This window comes from Coloeus monedula (genome assembly GCF_965178545.1).
Source record: "Coloeus monedula genome assembly, chromosome: 6".
In the NCBI taxonomy this organism is placed as follows: Eukaryota; Metazoa; Chordata; class Aves; order Passeriformes; family Corvidae; genus Coloeus; species Coloeus monedula.
The window spans coordinates 57,874,177-57,901,931 of NC_138786.1; the positions used below are offsets into that span (position 1 = coordinate 57,874,177).

The 27,755-nt window shown below is 48.2% G+C and overlaps 3 protein-coding genes across 4 annotated transcripts in view; 1 reads left to right on the forward strand and 2 right to left on the reverse strand.

Moving 5' to 3' along the window:
• Window positions 1-827: 827 nt before the first annotated feature.
• ZBTB25 (zinc finger and BTB domain containing 25) lies at window positions 828-3,616 on the forward strand (the record flags this gene model as incomplete). The annotated part of the gene is made up of 2 exons (XM_082283083.1): window positions 828-1,000; window positions 2,140-3,616. The coding sequence occupies 2 exons, from the start codon at window positions 828-830 to the stop codon at window positions 3,275-3,277; spliced, it is 1,311 nt and encodes a 436-aa protein (XP_082139209.1). The 3' UTR covers window positions 3,278-3,616.
• A 10,384-nt stretch (window positions 3,617-14,000) lies between these two features.
• On the reverse strand, window positions 14,001-16,319 carry AKAP5 (A-kinase anchoring protein 5; the record flags this gene model as incomplete). Its single annotated transcript, XM_082283476.1, has 1 exon — window positions 14,001-16,319. The coding sequence occupies one exon, from the start codon at window positions 16,317-16,319 to the stop codon at window positions 14,001-14,003; it is 2,319 nt and encodes a 772-aa protein (XP_082139602.1).
• A 4,698-nt stretch (window positions 16,320-21,017) lies between these two features.
• Window positions 21,018-27,755, reverse strand: part of MTHFD1 (methylenetetrahydrofolate dehydrogenase, cyclohydrolase and formyltetrahydrofolate synthetase 1) — a 40,643-nt gene continuing 33,905 nt past the window's right edge. The window contains exons 26-28 of one of the 2 annotated variants that reach the window (XM_082282715.1): window positions 26,409-26,561; window positions 22,286-22,394; window positions 21,018-22,104 (exon numbers count right to left, since the gene is read on the reverse strand). In XM_082282715.1, coding sequence (XP_082138841.1) covers window positions 22,305-22,394; window positions 26,409-26,561 — 243 coding nt within the window. In that variant the 3' untranslated portion in view covers window positions 21,018-22,104; window positions 22,286-22,304. Of the gene's footprint in view, window positions 22,105-22,285; window positions 22,395-26,408; window positions 26,562-26,897; window positions 26,991-27,755 lie in introns of those variants that run through there. The other variant, XM_082282716.1, reaches the window with a different exon arrangement.

Sequence of the window (27,755 nt, forward strand, 5' to 3'; positions counted from 1 at the left end):
CCGGGGCCGCGCTAAGGGCCGCGCTCGCTTTTCCCGGGAGAAGCCCATCCCTGCCCATCCCTGCCCGGCCCGGCGGGGCCCATCCCGCCCGGCAGGAAGCGCGGGGGGGCAGCGCCCACCCCATCCGCCGGGCGGGCAGCGGGGGCGGGCGGTCGCGGCGCTTCCGCGCGGGTAAGCGGCTGCGCGGGCGCGGGGGAGCCGCGGGGCCGGGCCGGGAGGGAGGGAGGGCGCTGGTCCCGCGCCATGGGGAGGCTGCGCTCGCTGCCTCCTGCTGTGTGCCGTGCCTCCCCCCCCGTAATTTTCTGCGGAAACAATAGCAAATATCAGCGTTTATTTGCGAAGGGGCCGCTGGCGGGGCGGGGCGCGGCGAGGGCGGCTCAGCCCGCACAATGGGGGCTTTGTTGGGCGCACAGGGCTCCTCTGTGCCGGAGCCGCCGGGCTCAGCCCCGCTCCCCTGTGCCCCCGCCGCGGCTCCGGGGCAGCAGAAAGCACCATCAGATCAGAGGGAAAAGGCCAGCCAGGTTTAAAGTTAGTGCTGACACCCCACGGAGCGTGGTTAATCAGCGGGAGAAGCATCTCTAAGTGTAGCTGGCAGATGGAAAAGTCCCTGAGAGGTTTTAAGCTCATTGGTCGTGGGTTTGAGCATCAGCGGTGGTATTGGAAGGAGAAACTGTTAAATTGGGTGCAGGGACCATCTGGAGGAGGGAAGAGGCTTCGTGCCGGGCGTCCATCTCGTTTCGGTGGTGACAAGCCAACATTTGAGCCTTTGGGAGCTCTCTGATTTCTTAATGAGATGAACATCTTGTTCCCTTGCTCCCAGGCACACCATGGATACCACCGGCCACAGCGTCCTCCTCCTCCAGCAGCTGAACATGCAGCGGGAGTTTGGCTTTCTGTGTGACTGCACAGTTGCCATTGGAGATGTTTACTTCAAAGCCCACAGAGCGGTGCTCGCTGCTTTTTCAAACTATTTTAAGATGATATTTATTCATCAGACGAGGTAAGAACACACAGCTCTCCTACCCTTTAACCGCTCTCAACATTCTGCTTTTTCTTCTTTCTAAAGATATTGACGTCTAAAAGAGTATAAATTGGGCTGTTAGATGGCCTGAGATTATTTTCCTAACCCAGCACAGGCCTTGGCTCTCTAAACAATCCCAGTCCAGAACGTGCTGCCCTTTAAAACCACTTTCTTAGTCAGCATATGGCAACACCAGACCCTGCATTTTGGAGATGAGACATTTGTGTGACCAGATAAATAAAGCATGTAAGTACCACCATCTTCCTGCCGTGAGAACCTTGCAGATTTGGAATCCAGGGATATCCTGATACTTCCTGCCTGTGTGCAGTGTGTCCAGTACTTTGCTTTAGGGTGTAGTCAGGCTTGCTGGGTGAGACTGTCCCTTCTGGCAGGATCCACAGGCTTGAAACAATCGAGAAGCTGTGGCCTTATCACAGTTCTGCGCTTCAGACTCTTGCAGATAAGGGCTGAGACTGAGATCATCAATTCATTTCAAGCTGTTGTTCAGATGCTTCACCTGGCCAGGTCAGGAGTGGTTCTGCAGGTATAACAGCAGTGCTAAGGTCTGGCCTCTGACCTGGGGCTGGCTACTTGTAATGGATTAAACCCTTCTTCATTCCCCTTCCTGGAGGTCTTGGCCTCCAGCACCTCTGCAAGATAATCTTTAGGATCGGCTGTGCCACCCCTTGGTTGGAAGGGAGATGGGTTAACTGCCTTTCCCTCTGGATGTTGTTTGCTGACACTTAAGTGCAATGCTCATAAAGATTACACAGCAATGGCAGCTGAATTTATTACTTAAATAAATTGAGTGGCACACACTGGTGATGCACAGCTCGTATGGCATCACTGCGGTGCCGTGCGGCTGCGGCTGGCTCTGCAAGGGAGGGACAGGGTGGCCAGGGCTGGTCACCTGTACCAGCCTCAGGTGCAATTGTGCACACTTCACAATCACAGGGATAAATGCAGACTCAGGCACTTGGCTTTGCAAACAGGGCTTCTGCACTTCTGCAGGGCTTGGCCAGGGAGTGCTGCTTGTAAAAGTGCTCTCACAGCAAATGGGCAGGTAATGGATCAGGATTTGGATCCCTGTATGTACTTAATCGTCTGTTTTGTTTCAGCGAGTGCATAAAGATTCAGCCTACAGACATCCAGCCTGACATATTTAGTTACTTGTTACATATCATGTACACCGGGAAAGGGCCAAAGCAGGCTGTCAGCCAGAGCCGACTGGAGGAGGGCATCCGCTTTCTGCACGCAGACCACCTCTCCCACATCGCCATCGAGATGAACCAAGCCTTCTCCCCAGAGCCGGTCCAGTCTTCCAACTTGTACGGGATCCAGATCTCTACGGCACACAAGCTGGCAAAGGAGCGCCTGGGAGCGAAGGAGAGCCTGCCCAAGGCAGGCAGCAGGTCTGTGGCCCAGGGCGATCATCCCCAGCTGCAGCTGTCCCTGGCCATCGGCCTGGACGACAGCCCCCTGGACCAGCAGGTCGCTCGCCCCTCAGCCCAGCCCGCGGCTCTCGCCAAGCCGGCAGAGGAGCGCCCGAAGCTCTCGGTTTCCATAAAGCAGGAGAGGTGCGACTCGGAGCCCGTGGTGTCCCAGAGCTGCACCCCTCCTTCTCCAGAGGCAGCGAGCCCCGTCTTTGCCAAGGGCAGCCTCAAGGTGCACTTGTGCCACTACTGCGGGGAGCGCTTCGACTCGCGGGGGGGGCTGCGGCAGCACCTGCACACCCACGTCTCGGGCTCGCTGCCCTTCGGCGTCCCAGCTTCCATCCTGGAGAACAGCGACCTGGGGGAGGTGCAGCCTCTGGCTGAGGACAGGGAGCCTGGGGATGGCCATTGCCTTGGGGCCTTCCTCCTCAAGGAGGACGAGCATCAGCTGGAGCACCCAAGCTGCAACGACCTGGAGCCTCTGCAGATCGGGCAGCTCTCCCTCATCTCCAAGGACCACGAACCGGTGGAGCTGAACTGTAACTTTTCTTTCTCAAGAAAGAGAAAGATCAGCTGCACCGTCTGCGGCCGCACATTTTTCCGGAAGAGCCAGCTGCTGGAGCACATGTACACGCACAGAGGGAAGCAGCACAAGTACAGCCGCTGCCAGCGGCTGGAGAGCCCCGCCACCCCCAGGTTTCACCCTTACTGTGACAGTGAGAGCGTGGGTAAGAGCTCCAGTTTGTCACAAGACCACTTAGATGAATGCATACTGGAGTCAGATCTCATCCAAGAAAATGTTGATACAATCCTGGTAGAGTAATTCTCCCCCTTCAGATGCTGAAACTGGATGTTTTGGCATTTTCCACCTAGGGAGTGGCTGCTCTGAGCAGCTGATTTTCTTGAACCACTGTTCCCCTCACCTCTGAGATAACTGTGAAGGACTGTGTACTTTGATTTGTGTACTTGCTTTTTTTACTTCTCTAACTTTTAAACTGGAGCTAATTCCCATCTAAGTCCTTGGAAGCCTCCATGTAAGTCAGTTATGTTTTTCCTGAATGTGAATTTATGCCTCCTCTGCTTTACTGGAGTTAAGACTGTATTGCTGGGTGTGAGGTTTAAACATTGTCTAGTACTCTGTGTGGTGCCTAGGACTGTTTGTATCCCATAGAATTGCTCTTCTGAAACCAGATGGATGGAAGTGTAGAGGGAAATACGTATTGTGTTTCCCAAACAGTTTGTTTTTAATGAAAATAAATATCTCAAGGAGATGAATCCTGAAGTTCATGTTGTATAACTGCAGTTAATAAATCTCTGCATAAATATTTGCAGCAGCCATAAGGTTGCTCTTTTCAAGGGAGTTGGCGGTGTTGATGTAGGGGTGGCAACCTTCATTTTGACAAGCCCTGGAGTCCTCATCTGTCTTCTAAATTTACTTTTAAACTCCAGGGATTTGCATGTGTTTTTCCTCCTTCCTACTCCTCCCTCGTTCACCACTACAGCATGAGCAAGGACAGATTTTGATGCCCCTCTAGCACCATGTTCCATTATTGGCCTGTCTTCTCTGCAGGGAGGAAGGAAAGCTGCAAAGGAGTGTCCTCTCTTCTTTGAGAAGAGGCATATCCTAACCTAAGTCTTCACAGGATTAAATGCCACACACGTATTTTGTGAGTGAAAATTATTTCAGAGTCTATAAACAGCTTGGAGCAAACACATTCTTGAATATTACAATCTGTATATTTGCTAAGAGCAAATACACAATGTGTTATTTTTTCTCTGCTTGCAGAGTCACCACGAAATGGTAACATGCAAGTTTTTTGCCTTTCATGTAGTCACAGAATGGTTTGGGCTGGAAGGGGCATTAAAGATCCTCTAGTTCCAACAGCCCTGCCATGGGCAGGGCCACCTTCCACTAAACCAGGTTGCTCAAAGCCACATCCAGCTCTTCATTTATCATTACTTGTTATCTGAAGGGTAATATCTTATCCAAGAGGGGGTTAAAATTGCACATATTCCTGTTGAATTCATAGTTTATCCCTCTCTAGCTTTTCAGCTGAAATATCCCAGGCTTCCCACCAGATGGGCTGCAGCTCATCCCTCAGAGATGCTGTTAATCAGAAGGCCCCGAGGAGGCACACTGAGTTCTTAGAGCGCAGAGGTCTCTTGTGCAGCACAGAGCAAAAGCCTCGTGAGCTGCTCCTGTAATCTCATTACCCAGTTTTTGAGAAATTGGAGGTTTCCTGCCAGTCCTGGTGGAGCCAAGTCATTGCCTTTGGAAACGGGGAGCCTGAACAATGGTGAGAACAGTTTGCTGTCAGAACGCCTGCTCCAAAGCTCTTTGTAGTCGGGACCCTTGAGCTGTCTTTGATATTGTCCTGGAGCAAGAGCTGCAATTAAATCACTGCTGAATTAAAAGACCATCTGAGGCCTTTGTAAGGGTGGTTGCTGCTTCTCCTGGGCAAGGAGCTGCACACTCCAGGGGATGGATTGCCTACTGAGAGCTGCCAAATAGTGTTTCAAGACAAAGGGGCAAAACAAACAGTCCCTGAGCCTGCCGAGATGATGTTGCAAAATGCAGGCTGTGGTTTGGGGTGTGCTTCCCTGCTAGCCCCAGTGCTCCTTTTGCTGTGTGTACCCATTAAAGCTGCTCTGGTGTGAACACATTTGAGCTCTGCTTAAAAAGCCTTTCTTTAAAACAAGCAAACAAACAGAACCCAGCCGACACCCAGGCCTGTGAATGCTGCATCTGAGCACAGAGCCATTCACACAGCATTTCCTAGAAGAGAGCTTTCTGCCTCTCTCCCAACCTAATAGCATCAGCTAAATCACATCCAGCACAGGCTGCTCATAACTGGGCAAATGCCCTCCGGCTTCTACTGACCTCTATTTCTATGATGGGTAAAAAAAAAAAAAAAAAAAAAAAAAAAAGGTATTTTATGGTCATTCCCTATTTGTATGTGACACTTTACTGAGTGGGCTGGCTTCTCCGGGTGCTGCTTGCTTCCCTCGGCATCCTATATTTAATTTAAACACAGAGAGAAGCGTTTGCTGGCGTAGCTAGAGCTGTAGAGATGAGCTGTAGAGGGACTGAATATCCACGATTCACTCAGTAGATAAGCACCTCGGGTGGTCAAATAGGTTCCTAACTTGCCTGAAGTAATTGGTATTGAAAGTCAAAGGGTTCTTGATGTCTGCAGAGGTAACAGGGTAGTGGTAATAGAGCTCAGTATTGGGGACAGCAGCAGGGACAGCAAGCAGCAGTGCCCGAGGCATCTCTGGGACACGCTGCTCATCCTCAGGTGTGTGGGCTGTTTCGTTCACTTCTTGCCCATTAAAAAGGGAGCTTTTATAAAAGCTGTGATCTTGGGTAAAAGAGCCAAACGTCTCTCAGCTGTACGTGCTGTAGGAGTGACTCCATGGCACTGACTGTGAACACACCAGTGAAGCCGAAATGAAACATAAACCAGGGCTGTCTTCATGTCCCGTGTATCCTTGAAAAGATACAACTGTAAGCAATTGTTTTCTGTTATCCTCACACCCCCTTTTAAGGTGTACTTTGGTTAACCTTTGTGAGACTGAACATCTGTGACATCAAACATCTGCCAAAGGCTTTTTTTTTTTTTGCATCATTTGCAATACAAGAAATGCATTTTCAGCAGTTTTCTACTGCAAGTGTTAAAGCGTTGTTATAATTAAAGCAGCAGGAAAAGCTGCAGACAGAAGTCATCAGCTCCAAGTTATGTTAACATAAAAACATCATTCTCTCCAAGTCTTATGAATAGAAAATAATTTTACAGGGCAGTTACATTTGCTAAGCAATGGCAGCAGCTGCTCCTGGATAAACCATGAGAAGTTTTATTACTCTGTGTGGAAGACACTTGAATTACTGAGTGCTTAACCTTTATGCCGGTGCATGCTTGGAAATCTGCCTGACTTGCACAGCTGGGCTTGGCAAATACACAAATCTTGTTGGGGTTTGATTTTTTTTTAATAAAAACCTAAAAAATTTTGTCACCGTGTGCAGAATAATTATACTAGTGATTCCTTCCAGATATCTGCCATTGGTTAATCGATGCACATGGGCTTAGGCAAAGAAAGCCCCAGGGTGGGAATATTTCAAGGCTGGAAGTCCCAAAGCTCCAGGGGATCCCTGGAGATTTGCTTTGTGCTGTGAAGGGGTCCCATCATCAGGGGTACTGAGCTGGTGAACCACTGTCATGGAAGTGCCTTGTCTGTGGGCTCTGCAGCTCATGTTTTACGAAAAGATGGGAAGACTGGGGCTCAGACCCTGCCAAAGCCCCTGAGCATGAGCAGACTCCTCAGCCAGCTCAAGTGAACCTCTGAAATGCCAGCAAGTGCAGCAGTAGCTGCCATGTATCTGGGTGCTGGCCCCAAAATGCTGACTGTAGGTTAGCTGGCTCAACCACCAGAGCATGAGAAACAATTTCAATTTAGTGCTCTGATGCTGCCAGGTCCAACAGGGTCTGTGTTTCTCAGGCTTCTTAGGGTGCAGTAAAGTGTGTGGAGAAAAGTGTATTTATCCCCCCCCCATGCAGTGTGGGGTCTGGTTATTTTACTGAGAATCTTGATTTTGTGCACGCCAAGAAGGTTGAACAGGGAAATGAAATTTGCTGTTGGGATGTAAACCTGCAGCAGTGAGCATCACAGTTAAAAATAAGGCCATGAATTGCTACTATCATGACATTTCATTTCTTTAGTGTAATGCTGATACTGAGTAGTTTTCTAGTACTTTGGAGGCAGAAAGTATTTATCCTGTATAAGTGGAAGCCTTCAGAACTGCAGTGGAAAGGGACTTCAGCATATGCAATTCAGCATCACTGAATGGGACCATGGGCTATCAGTGGCCAAACTGAGAGGTTTCTTCATGGCTTGTGGAAGGCCTCCCACAGCAATCAGCCAATCAGGTCATGCCATACCACTGTCATGATCTTCAGATTTCCTGTTTAAAAAAACTCAGTCTTTTCTTTTCCCCTCTTGTCCAGAATTGCCAAAAAAGACTGCAACAGAGTGGGCTTTCCAGCAGTCCAGCGCTAGGATATACATTCTGAGCATTAAGAAATCACGAGGAAAAAGGTAATGAGGATGGATGTGCCCTAAATGACATGCCAGTTAAGTATTTACAACCAGAGCTGTGTCAAGACTGAGTTCCCTGAGACGCAATCGCAGCATCTACAGCATTTGCACGTTTCATTAAGAAAAAGTAATGACACAACTTCAAAAGCAGCCTATGAGGGGAAATGTTTTCCACCAACTATTCCAATCCAAAGGCTGCACCCTCAGAACAAAGGCAGGGCAAAGCTCTCAACCTTTTCTGCTGCACTGGCTGTCACCTGAGCTGAAACGGCCATTGGAAGCTTTGGGGGGTTCCAGGCAGCCCATGCCTGGGTGAACCTCCTGGGATGCACAGGGCAGTGCAGCAATGTTTAATCCATGTGAATCCTCCTGTTACTGGCACAAACGCTGTATGAAAACACTGTGTAAAGCCCTCTGTCCCTCCTGGAAATCGCTGGGATTTGCAACCCATTGGTTTTAGGATATAAAGCCAGCTATAGGTTCTAGGGCAGGGAACCCAGGGCGGCGAGCCATCGGGAGGTGATGCATGTGGGAGAAGAACCTCATGGCACGCAGACAGTGGTGTCAGCCATCGAGACAGGAGCCAGCGGTGGGGGTGCAGCCTCGCCGAGCTCCGGCCGAAGCACCGGGAGAGGCGGCTGATGCTGCGCGTCACCCCTTTGCCCGCAGCCGTCCCGGGAGGGACCCGCTCCGGCAGCGGTCGCCTCCGCCACCCGCAGCACCGGGGGAGCCAGCAGAGCAGGCGCCCCAGCCTGTCATTAGGGCCGAGCATCCCCCACCAGGCTGTTTTCGTGATTCGCTTACTCATCGCGCTAATGATCGGGGTGCGGGTGCGCCTTCCTGTTGTGCCTGCTGCACTCGCCAGCCGGGCCCCAGCCCGCTCCTCCTGCCCGCAGGCTGCCCCCACACTCAGGGAGCTTCGGGACGGCAGTCTCCCAGCTCCTCGGCCTCCACCGCCTTGCTCCAGCCTGGAAATGGAATGCAAATTCGGTTGCAGGCTGTCTGGGCTGAGCCCGACGCCTTCGTGCGGCGCAGTCTGGGAGGTTTGGCAGGCGGGGAGCGGCGGGGGCTGCCGGCAGCAGCGGGGATGCGCCGCTCCCCCTTCCCGGGGGGATGCTCAGGATCTCCGTAGGAATCGCAGTCCTTGCGTTTCCCACCCAGCTGCCATCTCACCAGGCTCCCGTCACGCGGAGCTGTCACCGCGCTGAGCCCTGACACACGGGCACCGCGGCCTCGTGTCCTCATTAAAATGGCAAATGCTGAGAGCAAATGTGACACGAGTGACGGGCGCTGGAGCGCAGAGATGACGTCCCTCTCCAGACTGAAATCTTCTCCCAGGGACAACGGCGAAGTGATGTTTGGTGTGTCCGTGCACCTGTAAGGACCCGGCATTGGAAAGGCACCTCCTGAAAGGACAGCGGTACATGCAGAAGGGACCCTGCTGGGGCACCCATCTTGGTGGGGAGATGCCACCTCTTCCAGATTAAAGAGGTTTGGAAGGCAGATCTGTGCGAGGTCTAACTGAAGGACTGACAGGGTGACTGCCAGCTCGAGCTGCAGATGATACTTTCATCTCAACAATCTGAATTGCAAAGCGTGTTTTCTTACCATCTCCCTCCCTTTTGTATCCAGCCTGTTTGTCAGTTTTTATATAAGAAAACCTACTTTTAAATGCTGGGTTTGGGTATTTTTACTGAAATCCACTTTTTAGCTAAGTGGACTTTAACCCCACAACAGAAAAATCCCATCATTTGGCACAGAGCTGCACTCTTCATTTCTCTGCAAAAAGAAAGGCATGTGAAAGCTATGTCTCTTAAAAAACGTTTATCTGTATTGTAGTTTAAGTAACTGTATAAGAAGTAACATCCTCTGATTAGGTTGGGTTTTAAGTCCCATTTAATGTTAAGATTTTGTCTGTTTGCAAATGAAAAGTATTTCATTATTTTAGTACTACCCAACAAGAACTGACAAGAACCATTTCTCTGGGAAATAAAACTGCAGAGGTAAAATCACATTAAAGCAATTATTTAAATCAATCTGTTTCCTTGGAGCACTTCATTTTGAGTTACTCATGTTGAAATGTTCTACCTATAAGCCAGGCAACATTAGGGCTTCACTGCCTGTAACATGCAGGTCTGTCAAGAGGGTCTGGCTTCCATCCATCCATCCATCCATCCATCCATCCATCCATCCATCCATCCATCCATCCCAAGTGTAGACCAAGATTCCTGTCTATTTCATTAATTTACTCAATTTCTTACATACATTTGTGACAAAAACCCCAAACAACCAAACCCCACAAATACAACAACAAAAAACCCCACAACTGCATCTTTGCTTTTACACCTAAGGACTCATATGAGAATGTCCATCCTTGGACTCAAACACCAGATGCCTGGCTGCTGTAGAGTCAGTCCTTTGAAGCCTACAGAGCTGCTGTGACCTTCAGCAGCTGGAGATCTGGCCCTGTGCATTTCTAATCCACTTTTGGTGTCCCAGGGCAGGAAAGAAAATGCAATATTTGTTTGTGTCATCATTGTCTGCTGGCAGTTTCCACAAGGAACTTTTCAATGGATACACTTGTTTTCTGCTGGGCTCTGTGTTAACAGAAAAGGTTTTTATCCCCCTGGAAGCCTTTTTGGGTATGAGTTATGCTAATTAAACACCCTTTTCTTTGCTGCAAATATAAAAAAGCTGTAGGAGAGGAAAATATTCAAAGTGACACAGCAAAGCAGGGATAGGGAACCTGTTGGATATAGAGTTGAATTGTCCCCACTGAGGAGAGCACTGGAAACATCTGGGACAAAAGCAACAGCACAGGCTGTGGGGTGAGCAGAAGAACCAATTCCATAATTCAGAGGGCAGCAAGCAATGAATTTCTAGGTAAGGAGCCAGACAGCTCAGAAGCAATCTGAATGGGGCTATAAAAATGATTGGTTATCAGAAAAAATTTCTTCCCTGAGAGGAATGTCCAGCATTGGAACAGGCTGCTCAGGGCAGTGGTGGAGTCACCATCCCTGGAGGGATTTAAAAGAGGTGTAGATGTGGCACCTGGGGACATGGTTTAGTGGTGGCCTTGGAAGTTCTTGGTGATCCTAGAGGTCTTTTCGAACCTGAATGATCCTGTGATTCTATGAGAATTCCAGATTGGTTTTTTAGCTGTTGGTGAGGAAGATAGTCCTATAGACAGGCCACCCTTTGGTGCTCTGGCACAACCCCACAGCGACATCCTCACAAGTTTCCTGGCCCAGCACTCCTTCACATTAGTAAATTCATCATTCCATCTCTGAAAGAATTAATGTTTTATTAATGTTCTACTCTCTAATCATAAGGAAGGAGTAGAGAGTCTTAATTAAGTCATTAGCTGCTGTTATGAGCCTATATTTTGTTCTATAAACCTGAAAGAATAAATAGTATTAACACCATTAAAAAATTGTAACTTCTTTCCCCTGTATTTTCTGTATGTTTTAAAGTGTCTCAAGAAATTACATTAAAGACATTATGCAAAAAAAAAAAAAAATTAGGGTGTTGGGCCCATTTGAGCTGGCACAGAAAGTGCTGAAGCACCAAACATGCTGCTCCCCCTCCCAAAGTGCCAGCCCCATCCTGAACCCTGTTAGCACCAAACTGTGCACCTGGAAACAGCAATGCCAAGCCTTGGGAGCAGGAAGCATGAACCAGCAGCTCGCAGAGAAAACCAAACCACCTGCATGGGGTCGGAGCTGTGCCATTCCATGGGCAGTGGGGTTTGACCCCTGTTGGTCTGCAGAGCCTCAAACATTTTCCTCTGGTGCCTCAGGGTATCTAATAGGGAATTTAACCATGGGGAAGCAGGATGGCTTTTCTTAGCTGCCAGAGATTTGTGATCCTTCACAAATTCCTTATAGCAGTCCCTGGGCAGCCAGGACTGTGTAGTGGAAGTGATTGATCAGCAACCGAAATGAAATGTCATAGAAATGGCAGAGGAGGAGCAAACCTCCAAAGAATTTGGGTCTGCCACTGACATTAAGATTTCTCTCTGCTCACTGTACGACTGCCTGAAAAAGCTGGACACAACGGAGCACCACTGTGAGTTAATCCTTTCACATATAAAATCTCTCCATTGCTGCCCACTCAATCACAAGGCAAGAAAACAACAGGTACATTCAGCTTTAATGAAATAATAATCAGTTCTATGTACAGCTGTAACAGAGGGGAAAACAGCTACAAGAGAGGATGCAAAGCCAACCCCCTAACATGGAACAAGTCACAGGGCAGGGCTAGACTAAGCATTTCTGCCATTCTCCTCCTTTTTTGAAGACATGTTTCACCTAAAAGGCAATACTGAAATAACACAAAATCCTCCCAAAACCGCTTAGCAGGCTGTCCTGTGGGGTAATTTTGTGTTTATTTACTAAAGCTTGGACATCCTCCTCTGCAGCTGATTCCAGTGGGGTCTCACAGCAATGCTGCAGCCCTTTGCTCAGCACCAACCTGCCACAGTGCCCAGTATAATCCCATAAGCCACCCCCAGCATCAGGATGGCTCTTCCTGGGGTGCTGTGGCAGCTCCAAAAGTACATCTGAAAGTCCTTTAAAAGTCCCTTTTTCAAAATTATGGCAAAATACCTGGAAGGGCCGGTATGAAGTACAAAGCCATTAAAATTGTACACACTGAATTATCAATAGCTGATAACTTAATAAACAAATTCACAGGAAAAAAAAGACACTTTTTTTTTCTTTTCCGCCCTCTGGGTTTTTTAAGTTTCACTTGCACAGAAATGAGCTGTGGCTCTTGCTGCTCGCAGTCCTCTCGTGACAACAGAGATGTTTTATCAAGGTTTAAAACATGGTTGTGCACCAGGTACGAGGGACAGGTTCAGCCCTTGTATTTTAGCAGGAATCCAAATCCTACGCTGGGAAGGGAAATCTCAGTGCACCGCCCATGGTCACTGGGCAATTGCCAAGCACGGCTGCTATTTCTGTACCGGCTGAGGAACACGCAGGAGAATTTTCTCAGAGGAACACGCTGCCTTGCCCACAGCTGGACACAAATCCCAGCCACGCAGATGCAATCCCATATTATTAAAAGGCCCCTTTCTCCTGGAGAGCTGGTAGTTGGAGGTGATGCTCACACACACACGCTGTGCTGGTGCAAACCCCCTCGGAGCAGGGCAGTTCACAGGCTTTGACAGCAATAGGCTTGTCCAGGCATTTTCCAGCCATGTCCTCAGGCCCTCATGTCTGGATTTTTTTCCCTGAGGACTTTGGCAAGATTGCTCCAGCATTTCCCTGCATGTTTCAGAGCGAGCTACATGGAGTGCCAGAGCCTGGTGGCAGCGAGCCGGGCAAAATGCACGATTCCCAAGGGATGCCTGGGCTGGATGAAGGCAGGAGGGCTTTGCTGCGAGCGGGGAGTGGTGCGGGACAGGCTGCCGCCAGCAGCCAGGGATGCCAGCGGCACTCAGACCAAATCAAAGCAATCCCAGCGCCGGCAGCACATTGCAGCTTCCCAAACTATGTTGACTGCTAACACGCATGCAGCTCACTGCTATTTATATCACATGCCATGTATAAAAAATATGCTACATCTGAGGAGAGCTTCACCACGACACCGGGACTGGGACGGAGGAAGGCGGGGGCGGACAGGGGCTGCCTGCGGCGGGGCTGCTCCCGCCCAGCCCACGCCGGTGCTGCCGAGGGAATTTTGCCCGCTGAGTTTAATGGTGCGAGAAAGGCCCCCGCAGCAAACGAGGCGCTGTCGCTTTCTTGGCATTGGCGCAGCCCGGGGTCAGCAAGGCGAGGCTGATGCTGAGCTGTAACATGTCTGGAGATGCACAGGCTGCTCTGACAGGGGGAGAGGCCGAGCGAAGGACAGCGCTCGCCGGGGCCCGCCGGCTCCATGCGACAGCAGTGACCGCGGCTCCTGGCGCCTGTGCGCAGCGAGGGCCTGTTCACAGCACTAAACACAGCCCGGCATTGACGTCTTCATGCTAACATTGCAGTCACCTCACTCCTCCTCATCTGCAATAAAGCCCCAGCAAGCCTCCAGCTGTTCCAGCGTGCCCCGAGTCAGCCCAGCAGCGTCTCGGGCACTCACTGCCTCTCAGGACCTTTCTTCAAACACACAGTATGTACAGATCTACAGCATGAACAGCGGGAAAACCTGGCATGGGTGACGGCAGAAATGTGGCCTTGACATAAATATGCCAATAAGTGAAAATACAGTCACTGTAACACCTGAAGTTTCCCTCAGCTGTGGTCAGTGGCGCTGCCTGAAGCCCCAGGGGACACACTGCACTCAGCAGGGTCTGCCCCCATCCCAGGATCCGTTTCACATAGACACACAACTGAACGGGCATGCAGAATTAACACCTCGGCCCCGGGAGCTCTCCGAGTTCTCCACATACCCCGCAGGCCAAACGGAGCTCTAAATCACTCCCTCTACTCTTTCTCTCTGGGGCAAGGCTGCCATCACAGAAAGCTGTTGTGTTTATTCTGTTCCAGGGCCATTTCGTTGACCAGCTGCTCTATGGATGACTGAATGGCCGCCTTCACGAGGGAAGAGGCGGTTTCTATGAGGAGCAATTCGTACTGCTCCCCAGTTCTGTGCCCCTGGTCACCCAGACCTTTCTCCTCTGCCTGGGGACTGCCACCAGCCTCGGGGCCCTCTTTTTGACCAACATCAGCATTCCTGTTCGATTTTTTATTCCCTTTTTGCCTTTTTTGGTGCAAAACTGGTGACGGCTCATAGGCCTGGTCAGAGTCGGTGTTGTCAGAGTCCTCAGCTTCAGTGATGGTGATGATGATGCTGACACCAGCGCCAGCATTTGCTTCTAGTACCTGATGGCTGGAGCATTCCTGCACGCTTGCTGCCTCCAGCACACTCACTGGCTCCTTCACACTCGCTTCCTCCTGCACACTTGCTGCATCCTTCCTGCTTGCTGCCTCCTGCACACTCGCTGCATCCTTCACACTCACTGCATCCTGCACACTCACTGCATCCTGTGCACTCACTGCATCCTGCACACTCGCTGCATCCTTCACACTCACTGCCTCCTGCACACTCACTGCATCCTGCACACTCACTGCCTCTTGTGCACTCACTGCATCCTTCACACTCACTGCATCCTGCACACTCACTGCATCCCGTGCACTCACTGCATCCTTCACACTCACTGCATCCTGCACACTCACTGCCTCCTGCACACTGGCTGCCTCTTGCACACTCACTGCATCCTTCACACTCACTGCCTCTTGTGCACTCACTGCTTCCTGCACACTCACTGCCTCTTGTGCACTCACTGTCTCTTGTGCACTCACTGCATCCTTCACACTCACTGCATCCTGCACACTTGCTGCCTCTTGGGCACTTGCTGCATCCTTCCTGCCTGCTGCATCCTGTGCACTCACTGCATCCTGCACACCCACTGTATCCTTCACACTTGTTGCATCCTGCACATTTGCTGCCTCTTGCACACTTGCTGCATCCTGCACACTTGTGGCATCCTGCACACTTGCTGTATCCTTCACACTCACTGTATCCTTCACACTCACTGCATCCTCCTTCACACTTGCTGCCTCCTGCACATTCACTGCCTCTTGCACACTTGTGGCATCCTTCACACTCGCCGCATCCTTCACACTTGCTGTCTCCTGTACACTTGCTGCATCACCTCCAGATGCCAACTCACTGAAATCAGTTACAGTCTCCTCGGCTTTGCACTCCTCAGGAAGATTTATGCTCTTTTCCAATTCATCCCTTTCAGGCATCTCTTTGCAGATATTGGGGATTTCCTGCCGCTCTGTGATTTCAGGGACATTGTCAGGTTGATCTTTGGAAACAGGCACTTCAGGAGCAACTTCCCTGCCCTCCGCATTGTCGGTGGTTTGGGGTAGGCTTCCTTCCTGCAGTTTGTCCTGGGCTGTTTCATCAGCTCTCTCTGAATCGGTTATCTCCGACTGAACGGTGCACTCCAAATGTTCCTCTGCATCAGGTGTGGGCTCTGTCAAGGGCTCACTCTTCCCAACAGAGGTGTCACTTTCTTTTGCTGTATCCTGGTCCTCCTTCACTATATCCTTATCCTCCTTCACTGTATCCTGCTCCTCTTTCATTGTATCCTGGTCCTCTTTCATTCTATGCTGCTCCTGCTTCACCGTATCCTGGTCCCCCTTCACCGTATCCTGCTCCTCCTCCTCTGCAGAGACTGGGCTGAAGGATTCAGATTTGTCCGTCGGGGCCAAATCCTCTGGCTCTTCACTAGCCTTATTCAAAACACCCATCACTTCATTTGCTTGACCACTGCCCTCTGACTCCTCCACTGCTTCCGAGGGGCTGGATTTTTTCTTGCCTCTGGAGAACCTCACGCAGGGCATCTTCACCCCAGAGCTTGCCCGTTTCTTTGGGAGGTCTTGTGCACAGCTCTCCTCAGCATCCACCTCCAGCTGCACTTGGGAATCGGAGGGCACCTTCTTCCGTGAGGACGATTTCTGCCTTCTCCGAGGTCTGGTAAGGTTTTTGATGGCTGCCCAGGTTCCTTTGGAGGATTGTGATGGTTTGGAAGGTTTTGCCTCCTCTTGGTCAGCACTGACACACTGGCTTTTCTCCTCTGAGGCGCCTTCACACACATCCTTCACAGTCAGCCCCTTCTTACAGGACTTCTTCCGCTTCTTAAAACAAAGCATGGAGGGTTTTTCTGCTTGTTCCTCTGGTGGGGAACATGTGGCCCCTGTGCTGGGAGTCTCTGCCTCTCTTGGGTTCTCCATTTGAATTTCCTTAGCTGCCTTCACCATATTCTCTTCTCCTTTGTTGGCGTTGTGCTGCCGACTTTCCTGATCAATGCTTCAGACACAAGAACTGCAGAGATGCTCAAAGTGCATTTTTTCCTCAAATAGATTTCCAAATAACATTAGTTGCTTTGTAACGAGCATATGTGGCAGTGAGAAGAAGTTCTGCTGGAGCTGCCGCATCCACTTTATAACTCCCACTTTGCCTTATTACTCACTTTATCACCTCTCCAAGGAATCCCGGGTAGATGTGGAGTTGAACAGGCTTCTCCTTGGCTTTGCTGGCCTCAGTCACTCTCATCTCCGGAGCAACCCACTTCCAGTTGTGCTTGGTCTAACAGCAATGCCTGTATAATGGCCAGTCTGACATACCTTTTTTTTTTTTCCCCCAAAGGATGACAAATCAAGGCAAGAGTTAACAATTTTTATTCACCCCACGGACCTGGATGGAACTTGCACTTTGTGAGCTCTCTGCAATTCCACATTGCCCAGGGAGCTTGATTGAAGCACCAGTGGAACCAGCGGCTGTTTTCCGCCCCCCAGTGACAAGGTCAGATGCTGCTTTGCCTTGGCTTTGGTTTCTGCTTCAGTTCCCCTTGCGTGTTACATGAAATTTGCTGCACAGCATGACCGAGGCTTTCATCTTTTATCTGGAACACAATAAATGAGTGATAAGACCTGTAGAGTAATTTTTAGAAAGTACTTAGAAGTTTTTTTCTCTCTAAACATTTCATTTTGGGAGGCAGACCAGGGCTGGATGCACTATAGCAGGTTTTTTTTCACTAATTAGCATCAACATCCACAGGCAAAATAAGGCCACAAGATGTCAACCCAGTGATGTTCCATCACAGAAAGTACTATTTTGCTATTTTATGTGGTAAAAAGGGACTTTTTTTTATATAACTGCCCATATTATGGCGAATACTTATTACACAGGCACACATATATTTCCTTCTCCTACGGTTTGCTAAATCCTTTCCCCACTGCTCCATATGCACTTATAGTTCCAGCTAGGGAAATTACACCCTGAGACAGCAGATATTTTTATCTTTAATGCACCATATGACAATATGCAAAAACAGAGAATACAAAAAAAGGAGGCTTGAGGAATACAAAAGCGAAATCACATGGCAAGAAGGGAGCTTATTTATACTACGTGCATGCCTCCCATGGCAACCTCAATTAACACCGTGTGTGCTCATCAAAGACATGATGTTGTAAGATGTGTGTCAACCTTAGGAAAAAAAAAAAAAAAAAGCTCTGCCTCGAAACATCATCAGAACCTTTTGGATAGAACGATGCAAAAAAGGTGTTACCACAAACAGACCAACTTCTGCAGGACGGGCTCGGGGGCTCCGGGCAGGGCTTTACACGGCATTTCGTGCTCTGCTTTTCAGGAGTAGGGTGATTAAAAGGGGGTTCCGGCGCACGCTTCCCCCGCAGCACATCTGGGCTTTCAAAAATTATTATTATTTTAATTAGACTATTTTAAGGGGAAGCCGAGCGGAGCTGTCAGAGCCGTGTGAGAGCGCACCCGCAGCAGCCGGTGCCCCGAGCGCATCCCGCAGCCCGGCTCCGCCGCCCCCGCGCCCGGGAAGTTTTGGGGGCGTTCGCGGGTGCGCAGCAGGACCCGCCCGGCAGCGCCGCTCCCCCGCCGGGGCACGGGGAGCCCCGCACAGCCGGACCCCTCCGAGGGCACGGGGGGCTCCTCGGGCAGCGACCGCGAGGGCGGCCCCGGGACCCCGCTCGTGTCGCCGCCCCCGCGGGTCCCCCCGAGGCGGAGCCGCCCCCGCGCCCCCCGCGCCCCCCGCGCCCTCACCTGCAGCCCGGCCCGGCCCGGCTCCGCTCCGCTCCGCGCGGCTGCGCTGCCGCCGCCGCCTCCGCCGCAGCCGCGCCCCCCGGGCCGGCGGGGAGGGCGCTGCCGGCAGCCCCCCGCCCCCCGCCGCCGCCGCCAGCCCCCGGCCCGCCCCCCGCCCCGGCCCGGCTCTGCCGGCACCTGCTCGCCGCCTCTTTGCTGCCGTGGGAAAGCATCTCTCCCTGCTCGTAGATCAGCATCCCTTTCTCCTCGCGGGGTAGCATCCCGCCCTGTAGCGGGATAGCAGCGCTCTTCCGGCGGGTAGCATCCCTCCTTGTGGGGCAGGAGCCCTCGCCCGCTGGCCAGGGTAACCTTCCGTCCCCTCCCAGGCTGTGCACAGCAGCTGCAGACCCGAAAACCACGAACTTCAACTGGAGGTAAAGGTCCTCCCAGAAACTGAGCTGCGGTTTGTAGTGTGGATCCCAACGGCAGCAGGAGGCACTGTAAGGGAGCCCGAAGCACAGCCGGCAGGGAGGAGGGACCGCCGGGGTTTTCCTGGCTCTGGTGGGAAGGGAGGGGGTCTTGCTCTTGGCAGCTGTTTTTTGTGTCCCACCTGAAACCTTCACAGCTTTCAGCAGTCACTGTTGGGGCTGCTGCAGGAGCTACACCTTTGGAGGTGGAGGTAAGGACAGCCAGCTCTTGACTTCAAACTAATCCATGCCGAAAATACCAGAGAAAGTGCCTCTTTGATAGGAGCCTTTCTTCTCTCCAAAGCAGCTGAGATCTGACCTTAAAAAAATCACGTCTCCAGCTGTGATGATTGATGGGAGAACCACCAGAAAAAGGACTACTCAGTGCAGCTGATGAACTACAGGAAACTGTAGTTGAGATGCCCGAACGTCCCCGTTCATCTCCACGGGGAGCTGACGCCCACAAAGGTTTTACAGACATTAACTGCTTCACAGCGTGTTTGCACACGAGAACCTGAGCAAAGCAGCACTTTGAACTTGCAAGTGGCTTTCAGTGTAGGCCAGGCTTAGAAAAATACACATAGCCTCCCCTCCTCCTCGGCTTCTTCATGGGGAAAAAAATGTATACAAAATGGGTTAGTTGGGCTGAAATGCCAGCCAGGAGGGCAGGAAAAATGCATCAAGCATCATAAGGAATTGCCTTTCTTAAAAGCTCCCCTCTGAGATGTGTTTGCTTGCATTCACTCAGGATAATAAACTTCATCTGGAAACAGCTTCCCTCCTGAGGTGGGTGGTGGGTTCTAATTACAATCCACTTCTTTATTAAAGCCAAGTGAGGCCCTTCAATGCAAGGAGCTTTTCCCTCATTGCAGTTGGAGGCAGGAAAGCAGACAACGAGGATGGCTAATGTGAGACTGGGGAATTCAGTGGTGTGATGGAGGCAAGCTGCCATGAATCCCCTTGGGAGCACTTTGCATGGAATCTAATTATTCCTGATGCTCCAGGGGCAGATGGTAGCACCAACAGCTGTGGTATAAGGGAAATAAAAGACAGGGTCTCTGGCAAGCCAAGGATCAGGTCAGAAGTTGGGTAAACTGGACAGAAGATCCTGGCCCAGCTGGATCCTGTTTTCTTTCTGTGGTGCTGGTGACATGCAACAAGTCACCCAAGCAACACCTCCTCTTTCTTGTCCCCAGCACCACTTAAAAACATAAGTCTGTGTTATTTCTTACAGGATGTGATGCAGCGCTCTCACAACAGCACAGCTCGGGGGACGATGGCCATAACACCAGCTAAGGGCCAGGCCCACAAATAGCCCACAGAGAACAAATTTGTACATAATTAGTTTTTTCTCTAAGCAACAGGAGGAGAGGAGAACCATCCAGTATTTAGCTAGCAGAAATTAAGTGTCCTCTGTGTCCTATTTGATAGGACAATACCTAGCTGGCACCCTTAGCTGCAAAGCAGAGTGTTAAAAAAATAACCTAGTTATGTATCCATCCTGCAAGAGAAGAGAGAGGTTGGGAGTGCAGGTTAGAAAACATTCCCCATTAATCTCTGGAGATGCTCGGGGCTATTTTTTGGCCCTTGTGCTTTGTTGTTGTGTAGCAAACCCTTCAACAGCTCGTGCCTGATCCGGCGCTGTGCCTCACTGCAGGAGGGAGACCAGCAACCTCTTGAACCATCTCTCTCAAGCACATGGCTATGATCTCATGCTAAACTAAAAGGAGGCTAATCTTAGCATAAATTTGCACTTATCCCATCTTTCATAAGCATAAAATGAAGGTGGAACACAGAGCACTTGCAGGAAAGCAGTGTAGCAGGGAAGATTAAATGTAGGAACTGACAGCAGCCTTGGCAGCATCCACTCTGGCACCCTGCTTCCAGGAAAGGCTGGGCCCAGGAGCTGCAGGTGAAGAGGCACCCACATCCAGGCAGGGGGGCTGGGCAGCAATGGAAGAACCCCTCCCAACCCCCTGCAAGGGGACTGAGCCTGCTCTGCTGGCTGCCAGGAAATCCTTGGCTGGGTAATATCCAAAGGAACATTTTTAGGAGGCCATGAATGCATCTCAAATGCTCTTTTGACTATTTAAAATGTTCTGTCTGCTTGTGCCAGAACCAGGTAACTTTTATATAATTATTCCCCCCTCCTGAATAAGGGAAGAGATATAGATCTCTCTTCCTCTCCATATATATATATATGTATGTATATATTCACACACAGTATCTGTGTACTACCTACATTGGTGCACACCTACATCCTGATCCTCCCAGCTCTCACCAAATTTGGAATGTTTTTAGATTCAGTTCTGATACAAGCAGATGGGCCTCACGACTCTTAATTCAGATATTCTGCAGTCAGCTGCAAGTATCTCACATTCACAGAATAATTCAGGTAGTTTATTTCCTACAGACAACATACATCATCTAAGGAAGGAAACCAGATTAAAATACACACACCCTGGTGCATTGCAGGCTACTTATTACTGCAATAATCACTCCTACTTGTCAATACAAGGATTGCTGTTGTGTGCAGTTAATCACAGAAATAAATTCTAATTCAGTAATCTCAGTGCATACATTAAAACCCAAAAAGCACTTGAAGCATTTGCCAGTTTATTTGTATTAGTTAAAAAATTGGCAGCAACACTATCTTCATGTTACAAAATTATTTTTGGCCTGCTGACAAAACCTGCTATAAGTCACTTGATCACTATTTATGTTGTCTCTATTGACCAAAAAGGAACCTTCAGAAACAAGGCTTGTCAATGGTGTAACTGCACTTATGGCTGAGCAGAAAATGGTTCAAAAGACACATGTGGTAGGAGCCACAGATATGGGCCAGAGACCCAGTCCCTCCAGATTTGATATCCAGAGGTTTCATTCCATTGACAGAAGAATACAGCAGTCACAGCTGGGCTTGGGGTATCTGATGTGGCTCAGGTGCCTGCAGGAATAATTCACAGCAGAAGCCAGGGTAAGCACTTCTGGAGAGTGCTGGGAAGCAAAGGGATTCCTCCTTGCTCCTTTGAAAGGACACTGGTGCAGTGTCAGGGCACAGCAGGTTCTCCCGTAGTGCGAGAAGTGGAACAGAGAATCCACGTGGCAAATGGGAAACAGCAGCCAACAAGACTTTCAAAGATAATATATGCTGCAAAACCCCGATGGTTAAGACAATTAAGTCCCAAGACTGTTTCAAACAGCTCCAGCTTTAGGATTCTTAATTATTAAAAATCATGTCATTGAATCAAAAGAGGTCATTAAACCCAAGCTTCTGTATTGTGCTTCAGCTACAATTACGAAGCGGGAGGTCGGTAGAGGAAGTATGCTTTATATGCTCAGTGTCAACTAGCTTGAATACAGCAGTTTAAAAATTACTACAGATTAAAAGTTAGTGGTGGATTCTTCAGCACTCCTCCTTCCAGTCACTTCTTGCATTATATTCTCACTCATATCTTGTTCTGACTTAAAAAGAAGATCAGAGCACAGTTCCATTTACATGACTCATCAGGTGTTCTTCTGGGAGCTAAAAACAACAAAAAAAATTAATTACTATTATATAGTACTGCAGGCAACTTTCAGGCTGAATTACAATCAAATGTCATTTGGAAACATATGGCATAATATGGGATTGGCTTAACTCCGTTATCTCAAGATTTTTGGAAAAATAAAGCCCAAATACTGAAGGCCTTCAAGAAGGTACTGACCTTTGGTTAATCATTCATTTCAGAAGAGCCCATTAACTCCTCCTGACACTGGGTCCAAGTCTATATCATAGAAGCAGGGTCTTGTAGGAAGTCCTGGCATAGTGCTCATCTGGACAACAAGAGACAGAACGTTAAAATGGCAGCAGCAGCATTTTGTGCACAAGACTGAAGACTTCGATGGCAATAGGCAGTGCAGCTCCTTGCACACGAACAGACCAGAAAATGATGGTCATGGACCGTTTTGAAGCACCCCATAAGAGTCAGGAACTCCTGGCTCAGTAGACAGATAGGAAGTTTTTGCTTTTTATGATGAGGATTAAGTTTGGTTTCTGCAGCTGCAAGTGACTGAGCCCAAGATTTGGCTATGTACTTGGCTATCCAGCTGACCAGTTCACTGTTGGAGGAATGTTCATGGACTATGCTGTGATGAGACAATTACTTCTGGCAGTCTTCTGGGTACTAAAGTGAGGCTACAATTTTTAATACAACTTTACCAACTGTAAAGTCTCAGTTGATTACTGTTCTTCGAGAGTCTAGAACTAGACGTGCTAAATAATTAGGAGTAATTACTGTTGAGAAGACAGTTTAAATAGTTTGGGGTTTGTTTTGCTTTTTCTAAACTGGGATAAAGCTTAAACAGAGATGAACAAGTGAGTTCTGACTGGAACATGCTCAGAAGGGCTGTGCAGGGGCAGAACTGAAGCTCACAAAGCATCTGCCAGCACTGCTGCCTCAGGCCAGTCCTCTCCACTTGTCCCACTGCCGAGTACCCAGTTTCAGGGATGCAGAACACAAGGCTGGCAGAAACTACACTTGGCCTGATTTATTCTTGCAGCCAACAGCATTTCCCCTCCCCTAACTCAGCATTCAGCACAGCAGCACACACAGGCTGAACACGGAGGCTCTACAAAGGTGGACAACTTGTGACCATGTTTGGTAATTTGTGTCAGTGGTCATTAAGTGCTTTTATAAAAAGGGAGAATTTGAAAGGTCTCATTTTCTATCTGCATCACCCTGCCTCAGCTTTCACAGTCAGTATTGTTATGCCTGTCTCCATTAGATTAAAGATCTCTTTGGCAACCTGGTATTTTCTCCCTGAGCAAGTATTTTGCACGCTAATCAAATTACCTCCCCATCTTCCTTTTGATAATAAGCTAAGCAGCAAGGAGGCAAAGCTGTGTTGGTGAGGCCTTTTCTGCAGTTCCCAAAACTGTTCAGGGAGCTTTTGGAGTCCCAGCCCATCTTCCTAAGTCATTTACAAGTGCTAACACCAGTCCCACATGTACTGTACCACTGCAAGTCTTTCATGGCTTACGCAGAGGTAAAAATCACTTAAAAAGTCTCCTCTTTATAATGGATTCCAGGGCTGCACTAGCTTTTTGTGAGAGCCACTGCCTTCCCAGACAGACAAGAGGGGGGTCACAGAAAGGACCCCCATTCCTTGTCTTTGTGCTCAGCTCTATGAATATTTTGCTCTCAAGAACCTCTCAAGCAAGTATTTAAGAAGTTCAAAGTGCCCAGAGGGGTTTTCCTGTTCTCAGCTCCCTGTCTCTGGCCACAAAGAGCAAGAAGCTTCCTATTTATTTATGTACTGCTGAAGAATCATGGAGCTTTGCAGATCTCCACCTCCAGATTCAGAGGGCCACAGCAGGAGCTGAGAGAGTGACACTCAATAGAGTAGGAGGTGCTGAAAATGTGCCTGACTTTGCCATTTCTTGCACTTTATTTTGAAATGAACAGTCAATTTGTCCTCCTTTCCCATCCACAGGGCAGCCCACAGTGGCTACTCTGCTATCTATTACTTAAAGGCAGTCTGCTTAAAACCCAAATTTCCATGCAGTGCAGAATAATTTCCATCCAGGATACTAATTTTCTTTACAAGTGTCTACAGTGCTTCATGCACCCAGTTATTTTCAGAGCTGAAGGAATGAACTTTTACTCCTTTATCCTCCTCCCCTGTAATACCACATGTGCTCAAAAAGAACGCAGGGCAATTCACACTATTTACTTACAAGAAAAACATAGCCCACATGGGTATAATCAAACCCCTTGCAAGATTTCAAATAAAACTAATACCAATTAAACATATATTATTTGTTGCCCTTATGGATCTTTCAAAATAAATGCCATTTAGGATCTAAAAAACCAGAGCTGAATAAAGGAATTGTTTTCAATTCAGCAGCAGTGCCAGAAAAGAAACCAAATCAATCTGAGCCCAATTATTTATTTCACTTTAAATCTAGATAACCTTTGAAATTTCCTTTAAAAGCTCAAAGTGTTTTATTGAAGTACAACAGCTTTGACTTTGAGCCAGAAAGGAAAAATCCAAAACTCAGAAGCTGAGAAAAAAATAAAATGTGACATGCCTTTGTGATTAACTTCAGATAACAAGAATAGGCACACACCAGTGATTAATTTCACCTCACATTTATCCTAAAAGCTTCTGCATAGAGCTGCATATTTGTTGCATTTTCAGCTCACAGTTCAATGGGTGCTGCCAAATATTTATTCTGAGGCTAACACATCCCCTCCTGAATGGGTTTAAAACAGTGATCTGATTCAAAATGCCCCAGACTGCTTCTCGAAAGGCCATCCATTCCCTGGGTTTTAGACACCACAGAAGAGTGATCATGTCCCAGCCAGAAGACTTATTGTTAACTCTGGCAGAATTAACACCATGATTCGCTACATGGCCAAGAAAACATTAGCAAACTGGTAAGGGAGCAGAAAGGAAAAAGTCCAACTCCATAGAAACTGAAGACATCAGAAAAAAAACCCCAAATGTTAGTTTTAATGTCTGAAAACATCTCTCTTGTTTACTCATTAATGCAGTGTACTCTTTCCTTCTCCAACGCTTATGAAATAAATAGTAAAATAAATCATTGTTTGGACTAAATCTTGGCTTGCAAAAAATGCCATTTCTAACAGGATCAGGCATGCTATCTTTCATTCTATCCCAAAACATACATTAATCTTTAGAACATGGATGAGCCAGACTTTAATCAGGATGTGGTTACCTTATTTATGCTTGGCAATCTGGAAACCTTAACTACCTTTTTTTTTAAAAAAAAGAATTAAAAGAAAAAGGCAGCCAATATTTGGCTCTAGCTAGCATTAGAAGAAATAGAGGATCCAACTCTTAAATCAGCAAACTTCATCAACTGAGTCATGCACCCCTAATGCTTTTGATACTTTATTATAACAAACATGTTGCCATGAAGATTTCATAAAAAGGTTCAGGCCTAATAAACAAGAAGAGCTGCTTGCTCCAACTGCCTCATGCCCTAAGGTAATCTAACTAGTTACTCAACATTTGCCCAGAAGAGATTCCCCAGGTAAGATTTCCAGTGGATCCTTTCATCCTAGTGTTGTTTCTCCGGATGCAAACCTGAATGTGAGTTAATTTTGCAGATAGCTCCTCTTTCTGCCAGGCAATTCATATCAAAGCTGTTCCAGGATTCTGTTTCCATTGTTGCTACTCTCTCCCCTCTCAGCTGACATTATGCCAATCACATCAAAGAACAGAAACTAGAAACTCAGGGGCACAGTGAAATGAGTTGCTGGAATTGTTGCAGGCTGAACAGCAAACAGATGGTCAGCAAAACCATGAGAACTGAGGAGGAGGGGAGCCTGATAAATGATTGATAGCACAGGTCAGCTTTGCTTTGGGGGTGTCTCATCCAGAGGCATCTGCTCTGTAAGCTTAGGAAGGGTTGCCTTGTTCTACCCTGATCCACAGGTGTACACAAAGGTCACCTGCAAACTGCTTTCACCAGGAATGCAAAGTCACAACAGCAACCAGGTGGGCCAAGGATTTCTCCCTCTACCAGACTGCTGTTCCTAGAATTCAGTAACTACAGAGCTCACCCTTTTCTCAAAATTGAGGAAAAGAGAGATGTAGGTCCTGAGGGATACAGCAGGGCCTTGCTAATTATTCACATGTCATATGGCCTATTTCAGCCTCCCTCTTCCCGAGAAAAATCCCTATTAAGGCATCTGATACACTGGACTGCTAAAACACCAACTGTAAATAACAAGGACTCTCCTAATTTAAGATACATAATAGTAAGTGATTCCTGGAATGCACATGAAGTTTTTTCCTCACCCCACAGCTATCACATACCGTTCCTACTAGTGGATACAAGAATCCAGCCCCAACGCTGGCCCGAATGTCTCGGATTGGCAGAACAAAATCTGTAGGTGCTCCTTTTTGTTCAGGGTCATGAGACAATGACAAGTGAGTTTTAGCCATGCAGATTGGCAGGTTTCCAAATCCCTGGGAAAAGAGAAAGAAAAGAAATGACATAAGTGGAAAAAACAGTAATTTTTCGTACAAAAATGTAATTGCTCTATTGTGCTATTCTCTGCAGACATCAGAAATTTTATTCCCCAGCAAGTGCTTCATCCACAGCCTATCAGATCCATTGATCATTCTGCATCTCCATTCCTTCCCTCTCAAACTCTCTCCCCACCCCCCCATTAAGAACTAAAGAAAGAACCACCATGTCCCTTGGCACATCCAACTGAGGAAAAAATTAATGGTATGGAAGTGCTGGATATACAACCATGATAGACAACTTACCTTCTACTCTCTTCCCAAAATGTTCAACAGCTCAGAGTTACAACTTTTGTTCAGATGAGGTCAGTTAATTAGAAATGTTTGATCAATACAACTGCAGGTCATGAGGAAGTGGCAATTACATGCCTTTGGGATTTTGATGCATTTGTAAAGGAATATACAAGAAGCATGAAAGTGAGAAGCTATAGACATCAGTAGTAAATGGACTGCAAAAGGAAAATTGGTTACAGCAGTCTGCAACCAATGAATTGCCAGTCCTCACATTGCTCTTCTCTTCAAAGACTTTCAATAATGCAGAAGCCAGTAAATTCACAACAATGTCATGCCAGAGAACAGCAAAAGCAACACAGCAACCAGAAAACATCAAATTCAACAACCAGATGGCAGGTTCAAAACTTTAAAAACTTTCCACAACAAGTCTTGTATAATCCACAGAACTCTTTCCCCAATGTAATTGTGACTGACAAAAATCCACATGGACTCAAAAACTAATTAGTGGAACTTGATCTCAATGGAACAAGATGAAAAAATAATCAGAGACTATTTAAAACCAGCGTAATGACTTGTAATTCCCTAATTCTCTAAATGCTGAAAGACTGGAGAGTATAGTAGAGAAAGATCACTAAATCCTCCTGCCCTTTCTCCCCAAAACTATCACAGATGGTTACTGGATGGTCCTGGGCCACATGAGTGAGTTCTGTCTTCTTCACCAGAAGACAGAGTCAGTTTCTTCTTTCCCACATCCTCTTCTTTCTCTGTCACAGCAGCATTTAATGACTCCCATGGACACGATTTGAGTGAGGATTCCCTTCAAACACAGCTTGAACACTACTGTTTAGTATGATAATTTTAAATGAAAAGCACCACTGCTACCAGGTGATGTGGAAAACT